Source organism: Aedes aegypti, chromosome 2 (assembly GCF_002204515.2).
Source record: "Aedes aegypti strain LVP_AGWG chromosome 2, AaegL5.0 Primary Assembly, whole genome shotgun sequence".
Lineage (NCBI taxonomy): Eukaryota > Metazoa > Arthropoda > Insecta > Diptera > Culicidae > Aedes > Aedes aegypti.
In genome coordinates this window covers 17,231,365-17,253,686 of record NC_035108.1, presented here as the reverse complement: position 1 = coordinate 17,253,686, position 22,322 = coordinate 17,231,365, and the positions used below count along the sequence as shown (strand labels likewise).

The following is a 22,322-nucleotide window of genomic DNA, read 5'->3' as shown; positions in this document are numbered from 1 at the left end:
AAAATACAACTGTGGTATGAAAGGAGATACAGTCGACTCTCCACAACTCGATATTCTATAACTCGATATACTCTATAACTCAAACTACAAATTAAGCTTATGGCATGATTTAATAGTATTGTGTTTCTATGCTTTTCAAGAACTTTTGCTTAGGTGGGCAATACTGCCTCTATCGACCCTTCATTTTATTGACGTAAAACCAAGATTTTTTTCGAATATGAATGAAACGCCATGCATTTATTAAAAACTCTTTTATTTTTCCGACAGAGCTACACGTTACTATATTTTTTATTAGATCTTCTGTTTAAAACCATCGATTAGCTATCTCATAAACCATTTGACTTTACATTGTTGATTACTGTTTGTGCTGATTATCTTCTGCACATTTTTTTTTGTCTGATCCCCAATAAATGCTATTGCCATTCTGGAAGTTCTCCCGCATGATTGAGTAGAGTATGACCAAAACAGTTAAAGAAACTATTTAAAATTAATTGTGAATCAGGCTGTTAACTGATGACGGATACCTTCTAGATGAGGTAAAATGAATAGGGGGTAATCTTTAGCTTGGACGGCACTAGGTTCCACTAAAATTGGAGATTACATGAGTTTCTTGAATAGTCTTTCCGTTATCTTTGCGCTGGAAGGTAGACAAACTTAAGGTTTTATAATTCCTACTCGCATTTTTTCTTCTCGCCGATTCCTTCCATTACTAGTCGTTTCTAATTTAATGCTACAGTGTTTGAAGATTCATAGTTTATCTTAATAGCCCTATGCTAAACATCTTTATCGTTTATTTTACAATTTATCGCAATGAAAATGGACGACCTTTTTGTCGCTCACTTCCACTTTTTTGATGGAATGTTGAATTTTTCGTTAGTTTTCCAATCAGCAGAATCTAATCCCACTGAACATTGCTTCTGAACTGAGACTTCCCATTTCCCACAGGGAATCACCACTTCCAATTACAATCGATTCTAATTGGATTGTGACCCCTAAAAACATGTCCTATCTCTCGCGCACTATCGTTGTGATCCTTCGAGCGGGGCGTGGTCAACCGCGCAGTACCGCTTTTCTAAAAGTTAGCATTAGCATCGAATAGTCGAGAGGGGTGACACCGTCTAGAACAGCGTGGCCAATGCGGTGACCACTAGCAGGAAGCTCGACACGGACACCGCGCTGGCATCGCCTCCGTAGTACGACTGGCCGCAAGCCGGTGGGCACACCGGAATGACCGTCTCGAACAGTTCCACCTTGGCTTCGGCTTGGCCAAGCTTGTTGATCGCCCGGCAGTAGTATTCTCCGTATTGGCGCTTCTCGATGGTGATCACTCGGAGGGTCGTATCGGTGAACTCATCCGCGGTGGCAAACAGGGAGATACCGTAGTGCTGGTTGTTGGACAGCTGAACATCGTCCTTGACCCACACGATGGCAGGCGACGGGTAGGCCTCCACGTGGCACTCCAGATCCATGTCGTACTGCAGGGCCTGGCCGAGACGTGGTCGGGGAACGCTGATAACCGGGGAGAACTCCACTTCCAGATTGATGTTTCGTCGGTCTCCCTTGCTGACGCCGTTATCTGCCACACAGTAATACGTGCCACGGTCCTCCTTCTGGACGGAGTTGATCTTCATGACGTTGCCGGTGTAGATTGCGCCACCTGCGAAGGAAGAGGGCAGGGGAATAAAATTAGAATTTATTGCATTTCTTTTTTTCATTTCGGGACGTGCGTCACATGGTGGCTTAGCATAAGGTGCTCAGGCAGGAGAAGTGCTTCCGGTATGCGTTAGGGAACGATTTTGCGGTTTGGTGATTTCGAGAGCGATTTGTCAGAAGCAGGACAGTTTCCTCCGCTCAAAGACAAAAGGTGTGCGTACCCAAGAAGGGGTTCCTTTAATGGATTGCAGCCGTTTTCCTATGGCAGTTGCATCGTTTCGTCCCGACTGGACTAGGTAGGGTGCGACGTGCTCATGAATAAAATTGTTTATTTATTATCTTTTACCCTATCGAACGCATGTTGGATGGTAACAGTTGTTGGGAAAATGTTTGTCGAAGCAGATTTTTCGCTGATACTAGATAACAAATTCATTTGTTTTCCGAAAAACTTGACACGTTTCAAAATATGAAGTTTACAATGATTTATGACTTAATAACGCTTGTAGACATGGTAAGTAATACCGTTTTCGTTAACTCAACCCAACACTGGAACATTTTTATACAAATGGGAAACTCTTAGCGCTCAGCGAATATCTAACGGATTTCAATAATTGTTTATTTATTTATTTCGTCAATCAAAAGTAGACCTCACCGTAACACTTAATTCAATATTCTACTATATCGTACAGAGTTGAACCCAGACAACCAGAAGTCGCATCAAAGTTCACGTAATAATCCGTTTATTCATACAAATTACATCAAACCCGTAAAACACGGTGGATAAAATCGTCAGATTGATGAGTTTCCTCGCACAAAACACTTTTTTTCTAAGTTCGTTTGGCCTTTTCGAGACATCTTATAAGTGAAATGTTGCACGTGCAAAACCTCCAGGTGATTTCGGATTCTATTTTGGTTGTCTGGGAAGTATATTCTCAGGTTACTACGCGACATTATTAAGTCTATTGTTTCACAATGTTGATTGTATAAACTCATCGTTTGATTTAGAGGAGAAAATTTTGCATAATTAGTTCGACAGTGATTAATTGAAAATAAGTTATGATTCCTCAATTGACGAGAAGGAGTATAAAAATTGAAACTGTTTAATAGGTTAGGAGAATCAATACAATGCGAAACAATATCGTTCACGAATGAAACCATAGCGAATTTGCGACGCTTTTTCAATGTCAGAATACCAATGAGCATGAATCTTGATTCATAAGATGGAAGAGGGAAGGAAATCCAGCCCAATTTACGAAGAGCATATAACAAACATTGCTTTTGAACTGATTCAAGACGTTCTTCATGCGTCTTCATAAAAGGAGACCATACAATACTACAATACTCTAATATAGTCCTCACGTAAGCAAAGTACAAAGTTTTGATAGTGTATGGATCATTGAAGTTAAAACCAAAGCATTTGATAGAACCGAGCATATTTGTTTTATTATGTATAATGATGTTGTAATGATCGATAAAAGTTAGTTTTGAGTCTAAAATTACATCTAAATCTCTGACTCTATCGCATTTTTCAACGATTTGATTTCCTTAAATTACAATTGTTTCTAGTGTGTTTCGCTTTCTGCTAAAAGTAATTAAATTACTTTTTTTAACATTTACCTGAAGAAGGCTTTTACTACACCATTCATTGAATGTATATTTTTCACTCAGATATGTCAATTTCGTTGGCATACTTGATTTCCATGAATAACTTCATATCGTCGGCATAGATAGAGATATAGGAACTCCTGATGTAACATGCATAGGATTAGATTTTTTACCATTATACCGCACTATTTGTTACCGATTTGTTAAATACGACTGTATCCAGTTTAAAGATGATTCAATAAATCCTATTTGTTCTAACTTGAAGAGTAACATAGAGATGTCAATGCGGTCAAATGCCTTGCTAAAGTCAGTATACAGAGCCTTTACATAGTTACCAATGCATTCAAAGTATAATTGGCGAATTTTAGTAAAATTGTTGAAGTAGAACGGCCCTCAAAAAAAAAATCCATGCTGTGCATTTGTAATTCTATTCTTTAATTGCCCAAACAATTTTCTATTAACAATGGTTTCGAAAAGCTTTGGAATACAGGAAATTATTGCAATTTCACTTTAATTACGAGTATCAGCTTTCTTCCCTGATTTGTAAATAGGTACTAAGAATGATTTCTTACAAATTTTAGAAAATTTTCCGGATTATTTGTGACATATTGAACAGCCAAAACTAAAGAGAAGTCAATTCAACAGCAAGCTTCTTCATAAATACTGGAGGGATTTCATCAGGTCCTACACTTATCTGGTGTACATAGATGTCATTTAAGAGAGCAGGGAAGAATGAAAAATAATTAAGGTCCCGATCCTCTTCTGAAAATGTCGTTTAGGTTCTTGGAAGAAGATTGGAAAAAGGTGGCAAATTCCTTTCGGGTGGTTAGCGTCTTTATCGTCAAGTTGCATTTTTGATGGTAGATTGTTTGATTTTAATTTTGTTTTAGTATAATTAAAGAAACTTTATATCGCTCTCAATTTTTCTATCAAGTGCTGAATATATAGCAATGTTCAACTGTTCTCATAAGTCCAGGTATTTCTGCATATTATCATCACTTCCATGTTGTTTATAATTTTTGTAGGCCTTATGCTTTCGGTTCTTTAAATTCCTGATATTTCTTTTGAACCAGATCGGATTTTTTGAATTACCAAAAAGTTTTTTCCCTTTTGAGAGGTACCTCTTCACGAATAATTTCCATTAGTAAACTGTAAAAGATATCAACAGCTTTTTCAACATTATTTCTCCTCTTATCAGTGATTGCCAGTCAATTAAATTTATTCTATTTTTTATGTTTTCATAATTTGCATTATCGTATTCATAGATATCCTCATATTCGCACACTGTGGGTCTGCAGTTATTGTGAACAAATAATGAGTATTCTAGTGCCGTATGAAATGCTTCATTTTTCCACAAGGGTGTAATACTTTCATTTACCTAAAAATCTTCTTGGATGTTTGTCAACCGAAAATTAAGGTAACAACTTTGCCGATTTTTTACATGATTAATTTAGTTCAAACCCAAGTTGCAATTTTGTCAAAAATAAATTTTAACGTTTCATTTTCCCCGACCACTGGAACCATAATGCCCTCTTTTTAAAAGTCAGGTATGAAGTCAGCATTGCATTGGTTGAAGTCGCCATATATGTGTACTTTAACCTCAGGAGGAAGGCCTGATATGATATCTTCAGCATTTTAAAAGAAGGAGTCGTAAGCATGTTTGTTGGCATGATCAGGTGTGATGTACACAGATGCAAATACATGTTTTTCGTTTTCTATATTTACCTGTGTTGGTAGCAAAGATCATAGCTTTGAGCCAACCCTTCTCCAGAGTCTATGAATGAAGAGTTGCGCGAAGACTGAACCGTCAAATCGTCAACCTATCGAGCAAAATAAACAAACACGTTTTGGGGCAAAAGTAGTATTGCTATCGCGACGAAATAAAAAAAAAAATGCCACGGTTTAAGTTGCGGTGTGATATGATGATGTCACAAAATAATTGCTCTTTGAGGCCTATAATTTGTGATTGAACCCCCTTTTTGTTGCATGTAATGTAACGGTGTAGGTAATCTCCCTACATCAGTGGAAATATATACAGTCAACTTTTGTTCGTTGCACGAAACCTGTAGCCCACCTAGTGAAAGACTTTCACAACTCGGGCTGAGTTTTCAGCTGTCAAAATGTTGAATATAATAGAAATTCAGGGCTACCAACATTGATAAATCGAGCTTTATTTATGGTAAAAAGTGACGTTTGCCTTCGCTTTAAGTGGGCTATAGCCTACCTAACGGGTGCCCAATTAAAACGAAGCCCACCTACAGATAGTGCAACGAACGAAATTCGACTGTAACTCCGTTTCATAGTTGAAATGCAACTGAAATTTAATAAACTAAATACAAAATTGGATAGTTTGAAAACTATATAATAGTTATTCAACCCAGATTTACGCTACAGATGCGGCTGTTTTCGGTCAATTCCCAGAGGGGCAGCAAACGACTAAGAGAAATTCACTGTTTTTTTTAGTTGCTCGTCGTGCGGAAACCGAAAATGATAATGTTTTTGAGTTCATGCTGTTTGTCGTATGTGTTGTTGCAATTCGCTACTAAACAATTCATTGTTATTACTTTATAATTACAAAACCAGAGCTCAATTTTAATTTTGTTCTTTGCGACTTTGTAAAAAAAAAACATTCGAATTGAGAGTGCATTTGAGTGAAGTCACGGGAAAGCGCACACAATAAAATAGGTGGCCAGAATAATTAAATGATTTGTGATTGGGGAACGTGTTGCCAGTTCTCTTTGCGCAACTCTCCATTCATAGACTCTGCCCTTCTCCAGTAGAGAAACTAGGTAGAATACAGGACGCTTCGATGCTTACTGAATTAAAAATGGCTTGCTCAATTTTCATCACCTAATAAACTTTCAATCATGTCGCTCCCTTGCGACGCCTATCCACCTATTAATTTCAATCATTTGTAAAAAAAATCTTCTATAGATTCTTCTTTACCTTTGCGTCGCATGACTGCTATAGCCATAACAAAAATAATTAAAAAAAAACAATCACGGTCGATGATACCTTTTCCTATCTATAGTTACCTTCATCCAAACATGTTCAAACTCTTTAAATTTCGAAGAACAAATAATTTCAGAATTAAATTTCGAAGAAACTGCAATGAGGACTCCTCTTCCTGACTTTCTTTGTGACATAAGAAAATCACGATCGTCCCTAAAAACGTTACAATCACATCCGGAAACTTCGCTTTTCATAGTTTCGTCCCAACTTGTTTCTGTTCCTAATATGATCGACAAGGATGACGCTAATATGTTCTTATGGATTTACTTGATCTTTGATCCTCTCATAAGAATGAAATTCTGAAATTACACTTGTACGCATATCTACTTTCTAAAACTGGCCAGAGAAACTCGGAAATGTTCCTGTAGTCGGAGTTATTTCAGTGGGTCAGGTGAAAGGTGAAAGGTGAAAAAGTGTTTTTTTAGGACAACCTTATGCCTAGCCTATTTAAATACCGTAAAATGGAATAACTTTGATAGTTTTTTCGAAGAAAACTTGAATATTTATGCTTGCTGTTTCAAAGAATAATAATTTATATTTTTAAAACAAGTACTGGCATCCTAGCTATCGATTGCAGTCGATAGATTTCCAAAAGATTTATTACGAATGGATATATAATTTTTCATATAATCGAAAGTTGGTTTTCTGTTTTGGGGTAACTTTGATAATGGAGTATGAATCGAACAAAATTGAATGAATAACGAACATTTGGAGGGCATTGCATACCTCTAGGCGTTTAACGTTATATGGAAATTTCTGACTTAGATTACAAAAATGGTCCCAGTTTGTGAAAATGCTATTCGCTAAGAGATTTGAGACCGTATTCAAGTTCTATGATAACTAGGCTGTCAAAGATAAGTGGCCAACTATTCAAAACTACATCAAATAGTGATCGTAGAACAGATTGTGTGTAAGCGTCAAGCATGGGAAACATTCACTCGAATATTGCATTTCTCTCGTTCACATCCACAAGCTGTCAAGAGTGAGATTGCCGTTTCTCCGACCAAGCTGAGTGTTTCAATTTCCAATGCGCTTTCTTCTTGTTCGCCGAGCGACAAGTTAGACAAAAACGGCAACAGAATGATTCACTACCGACTCCTTGTCCCGAAGGCATCCGATTTCTGTAGCGAATGATTCTTTGCATTCCAATTCCGCACGAGTGGCATTCGTATTTGAGAGCTGAAGAGCGTTCACTGACTGGTAATACACAAGGCGAAATGTTTCAGTGAACGCAAAATCTGTACATTTCGCAGGAAGCTTTCAGTGATCGAATGGCGAACGCGTTCTTTCGTGTCTCCAATTTAAGAGAGGATAGGTGCTCTCTCCGCTCCGTATACCTTTTCATTTTCGGTTTATCTCAATCGTTTACGATTCGTCGGGATTGCGCTCACCCTAGTAGCGTTCGGCAGTCATTGAACATTCGGTGGCAGCAGATACTTTGCAGATATTTTATCGGTAGCGTTCGGGTGAGTGAGTGAATTTTCCCATGCTTGGTAAGCGTTTCGAAAATGCTAAAATTGTGTCAATTTTTAATATTCGTATAAAAAGCCTCAAATGCACTTGATTCCAATGAAAATAGCTTTGACATGAAGTGTCATACTAATACTCTTTACTTTTGCATTCGTTTTGCTTAACTGATTAACAGAAACTTCGTTATTTCGTTTAATATGTTGTGGGTCTCGCACTATCAAAGTTACCCGCATTATCAAAGTTACCCCGTTTTACGGTACTACGAAAATCATTCCTTTTTGTATAAATCATATAGATCTGGTACTCAATATTATAAATGAAGTGTTTTGAATCGTTTAGGATGCACCGGATGTGGGCACCCAGACTCTATACCTGGAAGGACCTGCTAAAGCATTGTTGGATACTAAACATATTCATCGTTTTCGAAAGCTTGGCTAAGGCGCTTAGAGATAAATTGGTCACTTTAAAGGAAATTTGAGGTGGCCGGGTTAGAGACGTTTCGTTACTTCTGATATATCGGAATATCGATATTTTGCTTTCGATATTCGATATTTTGGTATCGATATTTCCTATTCAATGTATCGGAGATTTCGATATTTCTTTCCGATATATCGTAAACAAATATTAGGATAACAATTGTAGGATTTTCTCGAAAACAAAAAAAATATAAAACATTGAAATCAGATCACATACCGTTTTGATTCATATTACGGACACTTAAGGCCTCAGTAAAGTATAACTCATCAGAAAAGATATAAAATAAACCATTCTGTATGATTCCTCCACGTTATTGAGCTTTTAAAACATTTAACTTTCGAATGGTGGGTGAAGATTATGATTCCGCAAAACGAATAATTTATATAAATAGAAATGTGTGGACTTTTCATGATTCTTATTCCGGACACTTTCTTACTTTTGCCTCATATTCCGGACACTTCGATTCGAATTCCGGACTGCTCGTGAAAGTGAAAATCATAAATAGAAAAGTCAAACCATCAATTGGGTTGTTTAGTGAAGAAAAAATCTCAATTTTTTGTAGATTGATCGAAAGAGCACATTTTTCTAAGTACAACACGATTTTATTGCATTTCAGTATCTTCATGATGATATTATAAATGATTAAAAAAGATTTCAATTGTAAGACTCGATGACATTTCAATTTACATAATGACAGCTCGTCCCGAAGTAAAATTTGCCAAGGGGTGGTTCAAAAGCGATTTCCATACTAATTTCAAACGTGTTTTAAAAATAGTTCCAGGTCACGGAAAATGGTGAAATTTTGGATTCTAGTTCAATTTTGAACGCCTTTTGTCTCTACAACTTTCTATCGTGCTATTTGACCAGAACTAGAGTCTAGTACACGACACTGAAGACGGCCTTACAGTTGAGGTCAAAATACGCGTATCTGCCAAAAGATACAAACTCTAGTGGAATTAAACGGTATAGTACTAATTTCGTTTTTTTCATCTACTTATAGGTATTCTACTAATCAGCTCGAAGATTTATTACGTAAGAAATAATCCGAGGGGGTGCCCAGTGGAATTATTTTCAGCGTTAATTGCGAAATTATCCATCAACAAAACAAAGAAAGATAATCGCACACTTCCACTGTTGTGAGAAATTGATTTGCTCTTTCTCCTATCCAAGGGAACTTGGGACAGGGCTTTAGGGCCCTATTGCCCAATATTGATATTTTGTGATTAAGAAGATAACTTCGAATCTTTTAAACTTGAGATGAGACTGGCAAGCTGAACATCACATAGTTTTTTTTTGTGTTGCCAGTTATACAACTTGGCTTCAAGATATACTGGTGCACCGGTAAGGGCGCCACGATCTCAAAAAGTTTGGAAATCTCTAGTCTAGTTGTGCGTGGCTACAATGCAAATCCAAAATAAATTTTCTTAACTAAAGCGCTCAGTTAACAACTGTGCATTTACAACACTAAGCAGAGAACCATGCTTTGTCCTAGTGGGGACGTAATGCCAAAGAAAAGAAAAAGTAGTTGTAGAAGAAAATCTAGGCTTCAATGGATTAGTTAAATCGATTACAAATAGGGGGAGATCCCCCAGTACCGGACACTTAAGCCACTAAATTCATAATTCGAAAAATATTGGTTACATGTACTCGTGTTACCCATCTATATAAATAAAAATGGAGTGGTGTTTGTATGTCACGAAATGGCTTCCGAACGGGTCAACCGATTTGAATGATTATTTTTACGTTTCATTCGTCAAGTGTTCCGACGTGTTTGTGTGTATAAAAATCCCAGGATATTAACCGGAAAAGTCGGAAAAACGAGCGTGAACGGAACTGTCATTTTGTATGGGACGATCCATAGCGTTTTTCAACAGCCTACTTGATGGCAAGACGAAGTTTGCCGGGCCCACTAGTTTATGATAAATATTATCATTTTTATAGTGTACAAGAATAAATTTGATAATATAAATATGAATTTTGACATTGCATTTTGATGATGTATTTTAGTACCAAATTGATCGATCTTGAACATCATTGAATGTGTTTACTATAGGAATAGTAAATAATTGCCAATTCAATGCATTTGCAACACTTACAAGAACAATTTAAGTTTTTCTTAGTTTGCAAGATGTCCATCAAAAACCTCTTTCATATATGATGAAAAATAGCACATTTTACGATGTTGTTCTGAATGTACATTCTTCTTAATTTTTTTGCATGTTTGATACCATGATCGACGGAATCTATGAAAAATTAATGTATTTTGAGATTCTTTCTTCTTCTTGCTGGCGTTACGTCCCCACTGGGACAGAGCCTGCTTCTCAGCTTAGTGTTCTTATGAGCACTTCCACAGTTATTCACTGAGAGCTTACTATGCCAATGACTATTTTTGCATGTGTATATCGTGTGGCAGGTACGAAGATACTCTATGCCCTGGGAAGTCGAGAAAATTTCCAACCCGAAAAGATCCTCGACCGGTGGGATTCGAACCCACGACCCTCAGCTTGGTCATGCTGAATAGCTGCGCGTTTACCGCTACGGCTATCTGGGGCCCCATGTATTTTGAGATACTGGTGCAATAATTACAAAGACGTCATATAACAAATCAAGCTGTCCGAAACTGGGGGACAGGAAGCGCTCAACCAAAATTGTAATTTGTCCATAATTAGTTCAATTTTGGTACAAAATACATTCATACTATCAAATAAGGATTATGTTCGAACCTGCTTGCGTGATCCAAATTATTTTTTCATGTCTGAAATAATTACTAAATAGGCTCAAAATTAAGGCAAAACGTCAAATTTAAAAAAAAAATCAAACTTTTTTAAAAAGGCATGCATATTTCAAGGATGTGTTATTCAACGCAAACATTAGTCTCCATAATAGCTTCCTTTTCTACTAATACACCATCTTAATTGACCATGATTTCTCAATTTTTCGACTTTGTCCGGTATTGGGTGCTGTCCGGCACTGGGGGATCTCTCCCTATACCCTTGGAAACAGACTATCAACTTTCGACGGTGTGTAAATAAAACTAAAATTTAGTCTAGTCGAGTCTAGTACACGACACTGAAGATGGCCTTACAGTTGAGGTCGAAACGTGGGCTTCGTAGCCGTGCGGTTAGTGTCACCAGGCATTTAGCCGCATCGTGCTAGGGAGTGTGGGTTCGATTCCCGCCTCAGGCCGGTAAACTTTTCGTGAGGACTGTTTTCCGACTGTGCCACTGGGCGTTGCATGCTAGTCCGTTGTCTAGTGTGGTGCTTCCTTCAAAGGGCATAAATGCCCACTGGAAGCATTAACATGTCAGTGTCTTAAATTGTCTCAGAATTCAAACTTATACGCATTTAACAATACTTATCAACAAAGATTATATAACTTTCGATGCGGAGAAGAAAAAAAAAACACGCGTATCTGTCAAAGGATACACACTCTAGTGGAATTAAATGATATAGTACTAAATTCGTATTTTCATCTACTTAAAATTTAGTACTATACTGTTTAATTTTTATCTTAAATTTGTATACTTTGACAGATACGCTTATTTCGACCTTCAGTGTCGTTTACTACACTTGGCTTACATTTTCAGCAACTGCAGTTTAATACACAACAATGAAAAGGTCAAAATACGCATATTTCCCGAAAAATACAAATAATAGCTGGAATTTATTTAAATTTTTAACTCAATTTATTTTAACCTTCATTCCTCGAAACAAGAGCTGCAACCAATTGAGATTGATTTCCATCGGTTTTTTATTGTATGCTATTGAAACAAAATTTTGAATGATTGGATTTCTAACTGATGAAAGTTTGGATTTCCTTAAGTAATTCTCATACAAACTTTAACAGGCTTGTGTTGTTTTAGTTTTTTATCAAATGAGCTCGCTTCTGGAAGGACACTCAGAATTTTATTAAAAATCGAATGAGTTATGTTGAGCTAAATGATATTTTGAACCAACCTAAAACCTACTATGCAGTCCACCCACAACTGCGTGGCCGCTTTGACAAATGATCGATAACAACACCTACGGAACGATGCCATCTCCTAACGCTTCCACTTCGTATCATAAATCCGAAACTATACCCCCATTTAACAAATGTTTCATAAATTTCACAGTCGGCCTCGAACTCCAATCTCGTTTGTATCCTGCATTTCCCCAAAACGTCACAACACCGACGAGAAATTACACGTTCACTCCGACCGTTTATAATTTCGTGTTAATTCCATAACACCTTCCGCCGCTCCCAACGAGCGTGATAAATTCCCGCATTTTATTCCTTTATCAAAAATTATAATTCTAATTTCCAACTTTCACCTTCACACCCGGTTGGATGCCATTCGTTGTGGGTCGGACAGTTCTATCGCTCGTAAGGGCTTGCACTCCATCAGGTAGGACCGGTAGGACAGGGGGTTCACATCACACACTCATTCACGATGCGCATTGAAATCCTATCCCGATGGAACTGAATTATGGAGAGCGCATGGCAGCGGGTCCAAACGTGGGCACGTTTGTGCTATTAAGTACAGAGGTTCACAAACTTTTTAAGATCGAGTTCCCCCTTAAGGCTGGTTTGCTGCTGACAAGAAAAAAAATTGCCTGTCTAGATGCGTGGAAAATTTCTCCCCAGAAATGGTCAAGAAAGTCACATTTTTCTGATCGCAGTACGCAGTTGAGAAGAAATGTCATTTCAAAGGGGGCTCTCTGTAGGAAATTTATTGACCCATTCAGTTAAGGAATTCCTTTACTTTTCTTGAGCGAAACAGCATACCTAGCTTTACCAAAAAAATGAAATGGAAGAACCTATTTGTTTATTATTACAGTCAAATCTCCTTTACTCGATATTTCTAATCTCGATATCGAGTTAGAGAACTATAGTAAAAGTTGGTTTTCATGGCAACCTCGATGGTCCCTTAGATATCATTTGAACTGATTAAGTGTTCTGTAACTTGATACCTCCCTAAATCGATGGTCCCTTCAATATCGAATTATGGAGAGTTGACTGTATTTTTTTTCTAAATATTGTATTTTACAGGTTATCGTTGAACCAAGTAAAACACGATACCCGAAGTGGTCCTCTATGAACATGAAGCATGGACCATGCTGGAAGAGGACCGGCAAGCACTATTAGTAGTTGAACATGGGCAGAAAGACCATCTTTGGCGGTGTGTAGGAGAATGGTGTGTGACGGCGGAGAATGGATCATGAGCTCGCTGAACGAATCGAGTATCTAGAAGGTAGAGAAAGCAGTAAGGGTGCGCTGGGCAGGGCATGTTACAAGAATACCGAACAACAACCCTCCAAAGTATGTGTTCGCGTTGAATCTGATCTGGTACAAGGAGGCGGGGAACACTTCGAACGAGGTTGCTTGATCAGGTACAATATGGTCTGGAGAGTGTGGGCCGAAATCGAAGTTGAAGAGACGCAGTCATCTTCTTCTTCCTGGCATGACATTCTCACTGGGACAGAGACTGCTTCTCAGATTAGTGTTCTTATGAGCACTTCCACATTTATTAACTGAGAGTTTTCTTTGCCAAAATTGCCATTACTTGCATTTGTATATCATGTGGCAGGTACGATTATACTATATGCCCAGGGAAGTCAAGGAAATTTTCATTACGAAAAGATCATTGACCGACCGGCGATCGAACCCAGACACCTTCAGCATGACTGTGTTTTGTAGCCGTGGACACTAACTACAGTCGACAATCCACATCTCGATGTTCTACATCTCGATATCTCTCCCTATGTCAATGATTGCTTCGGTCCCTTAATTCTGCATACGATTTCCCTCTCCACATCTCGATATCCTCCTTATCTCGATATCTCCATATCTCGATTTGTTCCTGATGATTTTTCGTTCCCAATTTTCTCTCCATATGTCGATATGAACACTATCACAGATTGCTAGACCAGATTTAAGTGATTCAGAAAAAAATAGAAGCTCGAAATGAAGTTTGTTTGATTATTATTTTCCTAGTAACGGAGTGATTTTCAATCTAGTGTTCATTAAATTTATGTTCTTTGTCTCGATCTCTCCCTATCTCGATGGTCCCTTCGATATCGAGATGTGGAGAGGCGACTGTACTCGGCTAAGGAAGGCCCCACGCCCCAAAAAGAGACGCAATCATGGACCGTTTAAATTGGCGTAACATCGTTAACTATAATTTTTTGAATTACCTGATGTAATGCCATTTGATGATAGATGTAGGGGTTTATCTCAAAGTTTTATTTAAGTTCTCCAAAATTATAAGCTGATTTCCAAGTTAGTTGAAAAATCAATCCACGGCGCACCACGAGAAGTGCTACGTCGCACAGTTTGGGGAGTACTGTATTAAGCAATCGCGGGATAGCGGTGTCCAGCGCGGTTCAGTTCCCAACAAACATCACAATGATGACGGAAATAAAAGAAATGTTCTGGTTCGAATGCAAAACCGGTTCCACGCGCGCTCTTGGATGTGAATAGAGATGGCGATCCGGCGGATAAGAGCTGGTTGCATTTTCCTCTACAATAGACTATACGGTTGGAGCGGAGACTTGGTACAGCAAACCGGTTGTCGATTGGAGTGGACCAGAGTCGGAGTAGCCGTTCTAGGAACAAAACTGTAAACAGTAGGCCTAGCGAGAAATTGCCGATGACGGCCACGCGGATGAGGTCGAGTAGCCTACTATACCTAATTGCCTTGTATCGTAAAAATGAAAATAATTTCGAGGAAATTTTCCTCAAAGCACGTCCCACCGAGGTCGATGAATTTTAAACAGCTGAAACGCATTACGACGGCACACATGACACGAATGACTAAAGCTATAATCGTAAGAATAATGAAAAATGTATGTCAATTGATGCACACTCGTATCGGGTCGTTGAATTTATACAAATTAGTTTCAGATCTTGGTTTTGGGCTGTCAGCAAATTCTCACCACGTCTCGCATAATGTAACGTGTATTTTTTCCCTGCTAGAGTAACGTGAGACAAAACAACCTTTGTTGAGGGGTTCGAATCACACAATTATCTTGGAAGTTCTGTATACGATGTCATGATCGCTGTACAAACATTGAAGGCCTGTCTTAGCCTACTGGTAACGTCCGCGGCTATAAGTAAAGATACGTGGGTTGGAATCCCGGTCGGCCCAGGATCTTTTCGCAAAGAAAATTTCCTTGACTTCCCGGGACATAGAGTATCATTGTGGTTGCCACACGATGTACGAATGCGCACAGTTATAACTTTGGCAAAGAAAGCTCTTAATTTGGGAAAGCTTTGGAATCTCATAAGAACGCTAAAGCTAAGAAGCGGACTCTGTCCCAGTGGCGACGCCCGGAAGAAAAAATAAACAAGCATTGAAGAAAAACTCAAAATTAGTATTTGAACTTTAAACGTCAATCAGCATGTAGATTCAAAAGTAAGAAAACGAATCGCCAGTTGAATGTGGCGTTTCGATATATTTTCCCCTACCATGCTTGAGTGCCTAAAAAATGAATTACTATGGGCAACCACTTTTCCCATCTATTGTATTCTGATTCAAGTCAATTCGTTTTTATTTGAAATTATTCGTGTGGTTTTTACAGTCTGATATCATCACAACTGTAGTTACAGCTGTCCTAATATGAAAAGTATTGTAAAGTATTGCAATCTAGAGGCAACTTTGACAACTTTTTTACATCTTTTCTGAAAAAAAAACCTTGCACGAGATCAAATGCACAGTTAAAAATAATGAAGATTACACTTCATGTAAACTTCATTTATGCGATGTAAACATAACGTCATGTAAATTTAAGTCTGAAGTCATGTAAAAATGTGTTATATGTCATGTAACCACACAGAATTCTGTTGGATTACATGACATATAATTGAAGTTTACATGACATATCATGTAAATATCCATGATATTCCACGCTCCAATTATGTGCATTATATGTCTCAGAAATTTACACGTTTCGTTCGAACTGTGTGGGTATAGTCAAACCGCCATGATTCAACATTGAAAAGACATGAGACTCATTGAACAGATATTCTTCGGGAAGCTGTTGTGGGGACCATCATAGTATATGTACAGTAGGATAGTTAAAAATTCAAAGAAGTTTAAAAATCCAATTTCCCATATCTACTTTACCATCCTCATGATAAAAATAGGTTTCTGTGAAATTTTTAGCTTTTTATGGTGGAGATTTAAAGGTGGCTCAAAGATGATGAAGGTTTGTATGGGAATTACGATGGAGAAAATTTGAAAATTGTGCCAAACACGTAAGTACTTACATTGCAATATAGACTTATAATGAAAATGCCAAACCATAATGAAGGAAGTTGCCGAAGAGACGGATTAGAGAAGAATGAATTTGTTTGATATTATTTAGGTAAACTTCTGCAAAAATTTCAAACAAAACTAACTCAAAAAGTATTTGTTCCATCAGGAACTTTCTTTAATCTGGTTTCAATGACTATAGAATGATAATTATGTATTTAAATTATAGTGCAAACATGCTTTGCACATTCTTCAAAATTTTTCCAGAGTAAATCCGATATAGACCTACATCATCTCTGTTTAATTTTTAAATTTCCACCATAAAGCTGAAAAATTCACGGAACGCTATTTTTATGATAAGGATTGTATTGCGCTGTTCACACCAAATCGAACCGCATACTTTGAAAGTGCGACACTTAGAAGTGTGACGGCAAAGTGCAACCTTGAGATCTGACAGCATTTTGACATGGAGAAATGTCATGAAAAGCCACGTGCTACCAATTTTGCCTTTGTCTTTCAATGTTTTATTTTGGTTTTTGATCCTCCACCACCACCAAAGGGCGTGCAAGGTTGCCAGTTATGCGATGTTTTTCATTTATTCCATTGAAAAAGTTTGTATTTAAATGAATTTGTTAAATGATTATCGGCAACCACTTCCGAGCAAGAAAATAAGTGTGTAACCTACAATAAGGGAGATATGGGAGATTGAATTTTAATTTTTGTAAATTTTGAATTTTCCTAATGTACATACGCTTGTTGAAGATTCACTCCAGATTTTTTTTTTTCATAAATTTTTCAAAGCATTAAGCAAAAAAAAAACAAAATTTTACAAATTCTTCCGGACATTTTTCTAGGAAATTTCAGATGAAATTCTTCCAAGAGTTCTTCTGAAATTTTCGTCATTGTTTTTTTCCATTCTCCATGACATGTTTTTATGAAATTTTTCTATATTTCAAAAAGACTTCTGCCGAAATACCTTACGGATATTATTCAGGCTTTCCTAGAGAAAGTTTTAGAAAAATGTCTGGAGGAATCTCTACAGTCACTCCAGGAGATTAATATGTTTTAATGTATAAACAAAAAACAATAACACAGCGGAACAAAAATAACATTTTTGCCTGTCTCAAGGATCAAATTACGTGTCTCTAGTAGATTTGGAGTTGCTGAATCTGATGCGTTCTCAGAAATGTTCCAATACGTCACAATGTTTAGCTATAGGTCGCCAAAGTTGTGTAAAACACTGTGTTCATTGATGTTCACATCAAACTAAACAAATAAATTGCCATACAAGCTGGAAAACTTGCATGCAAGTTGGCAGAAATAGTCATATTTTGCGTTTTCAACAGCAAATATCTCAAAAACTAGACATGCTATGATATTTTAACGGCAATGGATTCAGCAACCCGTAGTTAAGTAAAATGCCGGAATTTTGGTATTCCTTGAAGAACCATTAACTTTCCGAGAACTTCTAGAGAATAACTCATGGCAATATTTTTCAAAAATAAAGTCAAACCTCCATGAGTCGATATCTGAAGGGGCCATCGACTCATTGAACAGAAATGCTTTGAAAAGCTACTTGAGCGGAAAATTCCTCCGAAATTCATTTAGTACATACAGTAAAACCTACTACTGTAGTACCCAAATTAACCTCGGATGTATTTTCACTCGATTCCTAGTAGGAACTAATGGAAGGATGTTTAAAAGAATCCCTGTTGAAAATGTTATTCAGATGTAAATCCCGGTAGAACTCTTTTAGAAAAACTTGGGATTTTTTTTGTACGGCTTTCTATATGAATCCTTGATGATTCCCTAGAGGGATGTCTAAAATGATTCCTGACAGTTTGTTTTTTGGAAAAAAAAAATCAGGTGAAAAAGTTTATGTTGAATCTTCACACTCTTTTTCTTCTCCTTTATGGCTAACGAGACACAGCTTGCTTCTTAGCTCAGTGTTGTATGAACACTTCCACAATTATTGAAATGATTGAGAGATCTTTTTTCTGAATTGATTATTTTCGTATTTGTAAATATTTTTTAAAACAATATATTTTTCAAATAAATTCCTGGTGAAATTTCTGAAACAATATCCTAAAAAAAAACAACACATTATTCAAAGTATCCCTTTTAGGATTTTTTTTTTAATTCCATACAGGTTTCTTGAAATAAACTTAAGACAAAATTCAGATTGTACTGTTTGAATTGTTCCTGAAAAAATCCCCAAGAAATACGTTTCTATGTGTCACTGAAGTTTTTAAGAAAACCCTAAAAAAATCTGGAGAAATCTTCTGAAAAGCTGGAGTTTTGCGCCATCACTTTCTCAGCCGCAATAATTTATGTGACTTTATATAGAGAGTACCGACTTTCTAAAATTAATATGCTTGAAGAATGAGTGATAAAAATAACTTTATGAATACTCAACTGATTTAAAATCTTTTAACATGGTTTTAAAGATAACTTAGTTGTTTTTAGACTTTTATACAACAAAGTAAATAATACAATTCAATTTTTTGCCCTAGTAGACTGGCCCTTAAACAAAAAAGTTGTAAAACTCAACGGGGCACCCCCTAGATATAAGCCTTAGGGTAAGATAAAAACTCTCTTAAAATTTCAACTCAATTGGTTGCTCCACCAGCTGGCGCATTGAATTCGAAGTATGTATGGAATATACAGTGCTGTTCTGAATAATAGCAGCGCATGTCGATTTTCATACAAAATGCTCAACTTTGACATGCTGTAGTTTTGTTCCCTATCAAGCAATCGAGCTGAAATTTTCTCCACAGAACTACAAATATGATCGATTTTGTAGCTACAAAATTTCAGTTTTTTCTGAGTCCCTGCCGAAAAGTGAGACACTAGGTTTTTTTTCCGAAATAATAGCAGTTTTTCATTTTAAAATTTTTCTTCTACAAATATTTTAAACATTTTCGGTTTAGGTATAGGTTTGATAAGTAGGAGGAGATTGTTCCAATGGTAAGTGATATACAATTTAAAACTATAATGTCAAGCCGAAATTCAAATTTTTAAAACTGCTATTTTTTCGAACAATTTCACCTAGTATCTCACTTTCCGGCAGGGGCTTAGAAAATTTTTGTGTTTACAAAATTGGGCATATTTTTAGTTCTGTGGAGAAAATTTCAACTCGATTGCTTGAAAGGAAACAAAACTACAGCATGTCAAAGTTGAGCATTTTGTATGAAAATCGACATGCGCTGCTATTATTCAGAACAGCACTGTACGTTGCAAATATATTGAAAACAAGTGGTCCCGGCAAACTTCGTCTTGCCATCAAGTAGGCTGTTGAAAAATGTCATGGATCCTCCCATACAAAATGACATATTAGAACTCCCCGTTTTACCAAATTTTCCGAAAACTTCCCAAAACTTTATCGTCACACGAACACGTCGGAACCCTTCAAGAAAACAACAGTAAAAGAATTATGTAAATCGGTTGTCCCGTTCTCAAGCCATTTCGTGACATACAAACACCACTCCATTTTTATTTATATAGATTGACCCTATGTCACTGTTTCGTTCCGTATACCAGTTAATCGCGTTCAATTGGGCCCAGAATGACAAATTCACTAGTTGATACCCTATGAACATAGTTGCAGAAGGTTGTATCTGGATTTAAGCTCATTTTCATTACCCTTTCAGTTGTTGAAAGTTAGGCTAAGATCACCACTCCCGTACAATCACTTATATGCATGCACCTTGTACCGCAGCTCGCCCAGCGTCATAGGTGGCTATGATGCGCTTAGTGGCTACCACCCAGCTATGCTGCAGAAATACTAAGAAGTATTGCAAATCTACTTCAGATAGCTAAAACACAAACTTTCTCAATTTTAATCATCATACAACCTTCTACAATATTGTTTGCTATGGTATCAAATAATGTTTTTGACATTCTGAGTTCAATTGAACGCGATCAATAATTATTATGACCCAATCAGGAAATGATGTTCTATTTCCCATATGTTTGAGCTGAAAATCCCATATTAACTTCAATTCAGTTGAGCCAGCTCATGGAACGACCAAATGAGCTGACATTTTAAGGAAATCTTCTTCTAACCCTAAGTAATAATCCTGATAGGTTCCCAGTGGAATTATACAACTCTTTCGATCGATGACGCTTTGTGAAAATCAGTAATGCGATAGCTTTCTATTCAACCGTAGAAGGGAAAGTTATCTCCAAAATTGCAATTATTTAGGCTCAAACTTTAAGGCTTCTCTTTTTATGTGATTTGAATTCAGAATAGTACAAGATTTTTTAATTTTGAGATCATTCGAAATATAAGCCGCACCTTATTGGTACAGGTATTAAACACAGTCTTTACTAGTCAAGTCCATATTGAATCCGATTTAGTGTTAAAAACATTGACATGTAATTCAAATCCGTGTTGCCGTTTTGCCGTTCTTGCCTTAACGTCGTTGCATTGTGTTTGACTCTTTTTGCAATTTCTCATTTTCATCACACGAATCTGTCATAAAACGGCATACTTTCCTGCACTGAATTTTGCGATGCAGTAATAGTCATTACGCAACTGAAACCAGTGTTGTAATGATTCATTACGCAACGTTTTTTCACTACGCAAATGAGATGCGTTATGAAGCATTACACAACATTTTTTTAGAAATTGGAAAATTAAGGTGAAAGCACATTACAGCACTTGTCGTAATTATCCAACTCGTTAACTGGACAAATGTACGATTCATGGTGTAGAAATCATTATTCTGCAACTTGTTGCGTAAACTACTATTACAGTGATCATCATCTCAATATTCATAACAAAACTAAAATGTCTGACCACTTCTTATATTTTTGCTGATTAGATGGATTAAGAAGCTTTGTGTAACATTTTGACAGTATTCAAATGTCTATTGATTGTTTTGAACAAAATAGTTTTCCTTACGGTGATAAATAGTGAAATACTTCTCCTTTTTACTGGCGTTACGTTCCAAATTTGACAGACCCAGACAACCAAAATGTACGTATAACGAAATCACCTGGAGGCTTTATATGTGCAAAATTTCACTTATAAGATGTCGCGAAAAGGCCTTCTACGTACAAAAGTGGAGGCGATATGTGTGCATATATTATGTGATGAATAATAACATACAATGCGAGTGTATAAATATTCTACCGAACCAACCTGGTATCTTATGCGACTTAACTTATGATAACAAATGTTGATTTGACAGCTGCTACGGATTGATGCGACTTACTTTGTGCGAGTGTGCGAGACGAAACAAAATGTATAAATTAATTCAGAAAAGAAGTGTTTTATGCGAGGAAACTCATCAAACTGACGAGTTTATCCACGGTGTTTTGCGGGTTTGATGTATTCGTGTATCGTGTGGCGAACACGAAGATACTCTATGCCCTAGGAATTCGGGATAATGTCCAACCCGAAAAGATATTCGACCAGTGGGATTAGAATCCACGACCCTCATATTGTTTTTGCTTTTTATAGCACGAGTTTGAGCAAGCGAGGCGCGTGTTTACCGCTTGTTCAACTCGTGCTCTAAAAAGCACGGTTCAAATTACATTAAAATTCTTCCCCAAACAAATATTTTAACTGTGTAATGAATTGTGCAAGTTTGTCATCTATCACCCAGTTTATATGTAAACTGACCATAAATTTCATCAACACTCATCTGATTATGCCCATTAGCACTTTTTCCTTTCGTGTCGTATAACTCCGAGGAGCTTAGTTCCATAATAACATAGCAATTTTACGCTGACCACGCCACATTATTTTGATTACGTTGCTTCAGCTTTACTGATTTAAATTAACCAAATCCCCTTCCTAATCCCTATAGTGTTGGTAGTGGGTTTGTCGTGCCTTCAGCACTAATTATGGCCTACATCTAA

General features: G+C 37.0%; 1 protein-coding gene across 1 annotated transcript in view; it reads right to left on the bottom strand.

Annotated features, from left to right (window-relative positions):
• Positions 1 to 236: 236 nt before the first annotated feature.
• LOC5571779 (lachesin) overlaps positions 237 to 22,322 on the bottom strand; it is a 57,581-nt gene continuing 35,495 nt past the window's right edge. Inside the window, exon 2 of the mRNA XM_001659861.2 lies at positions 237 to 1,657. Within this exon, the coding sequence (XP_001659911.2) occupies positions 1,119 to 1,657 (539 nt within the window). The 3' untranslated portion in view covers positions 237 to 1,118. The remainder of the gene's footprint in view (positions 1,658 to 22,322) is intronic.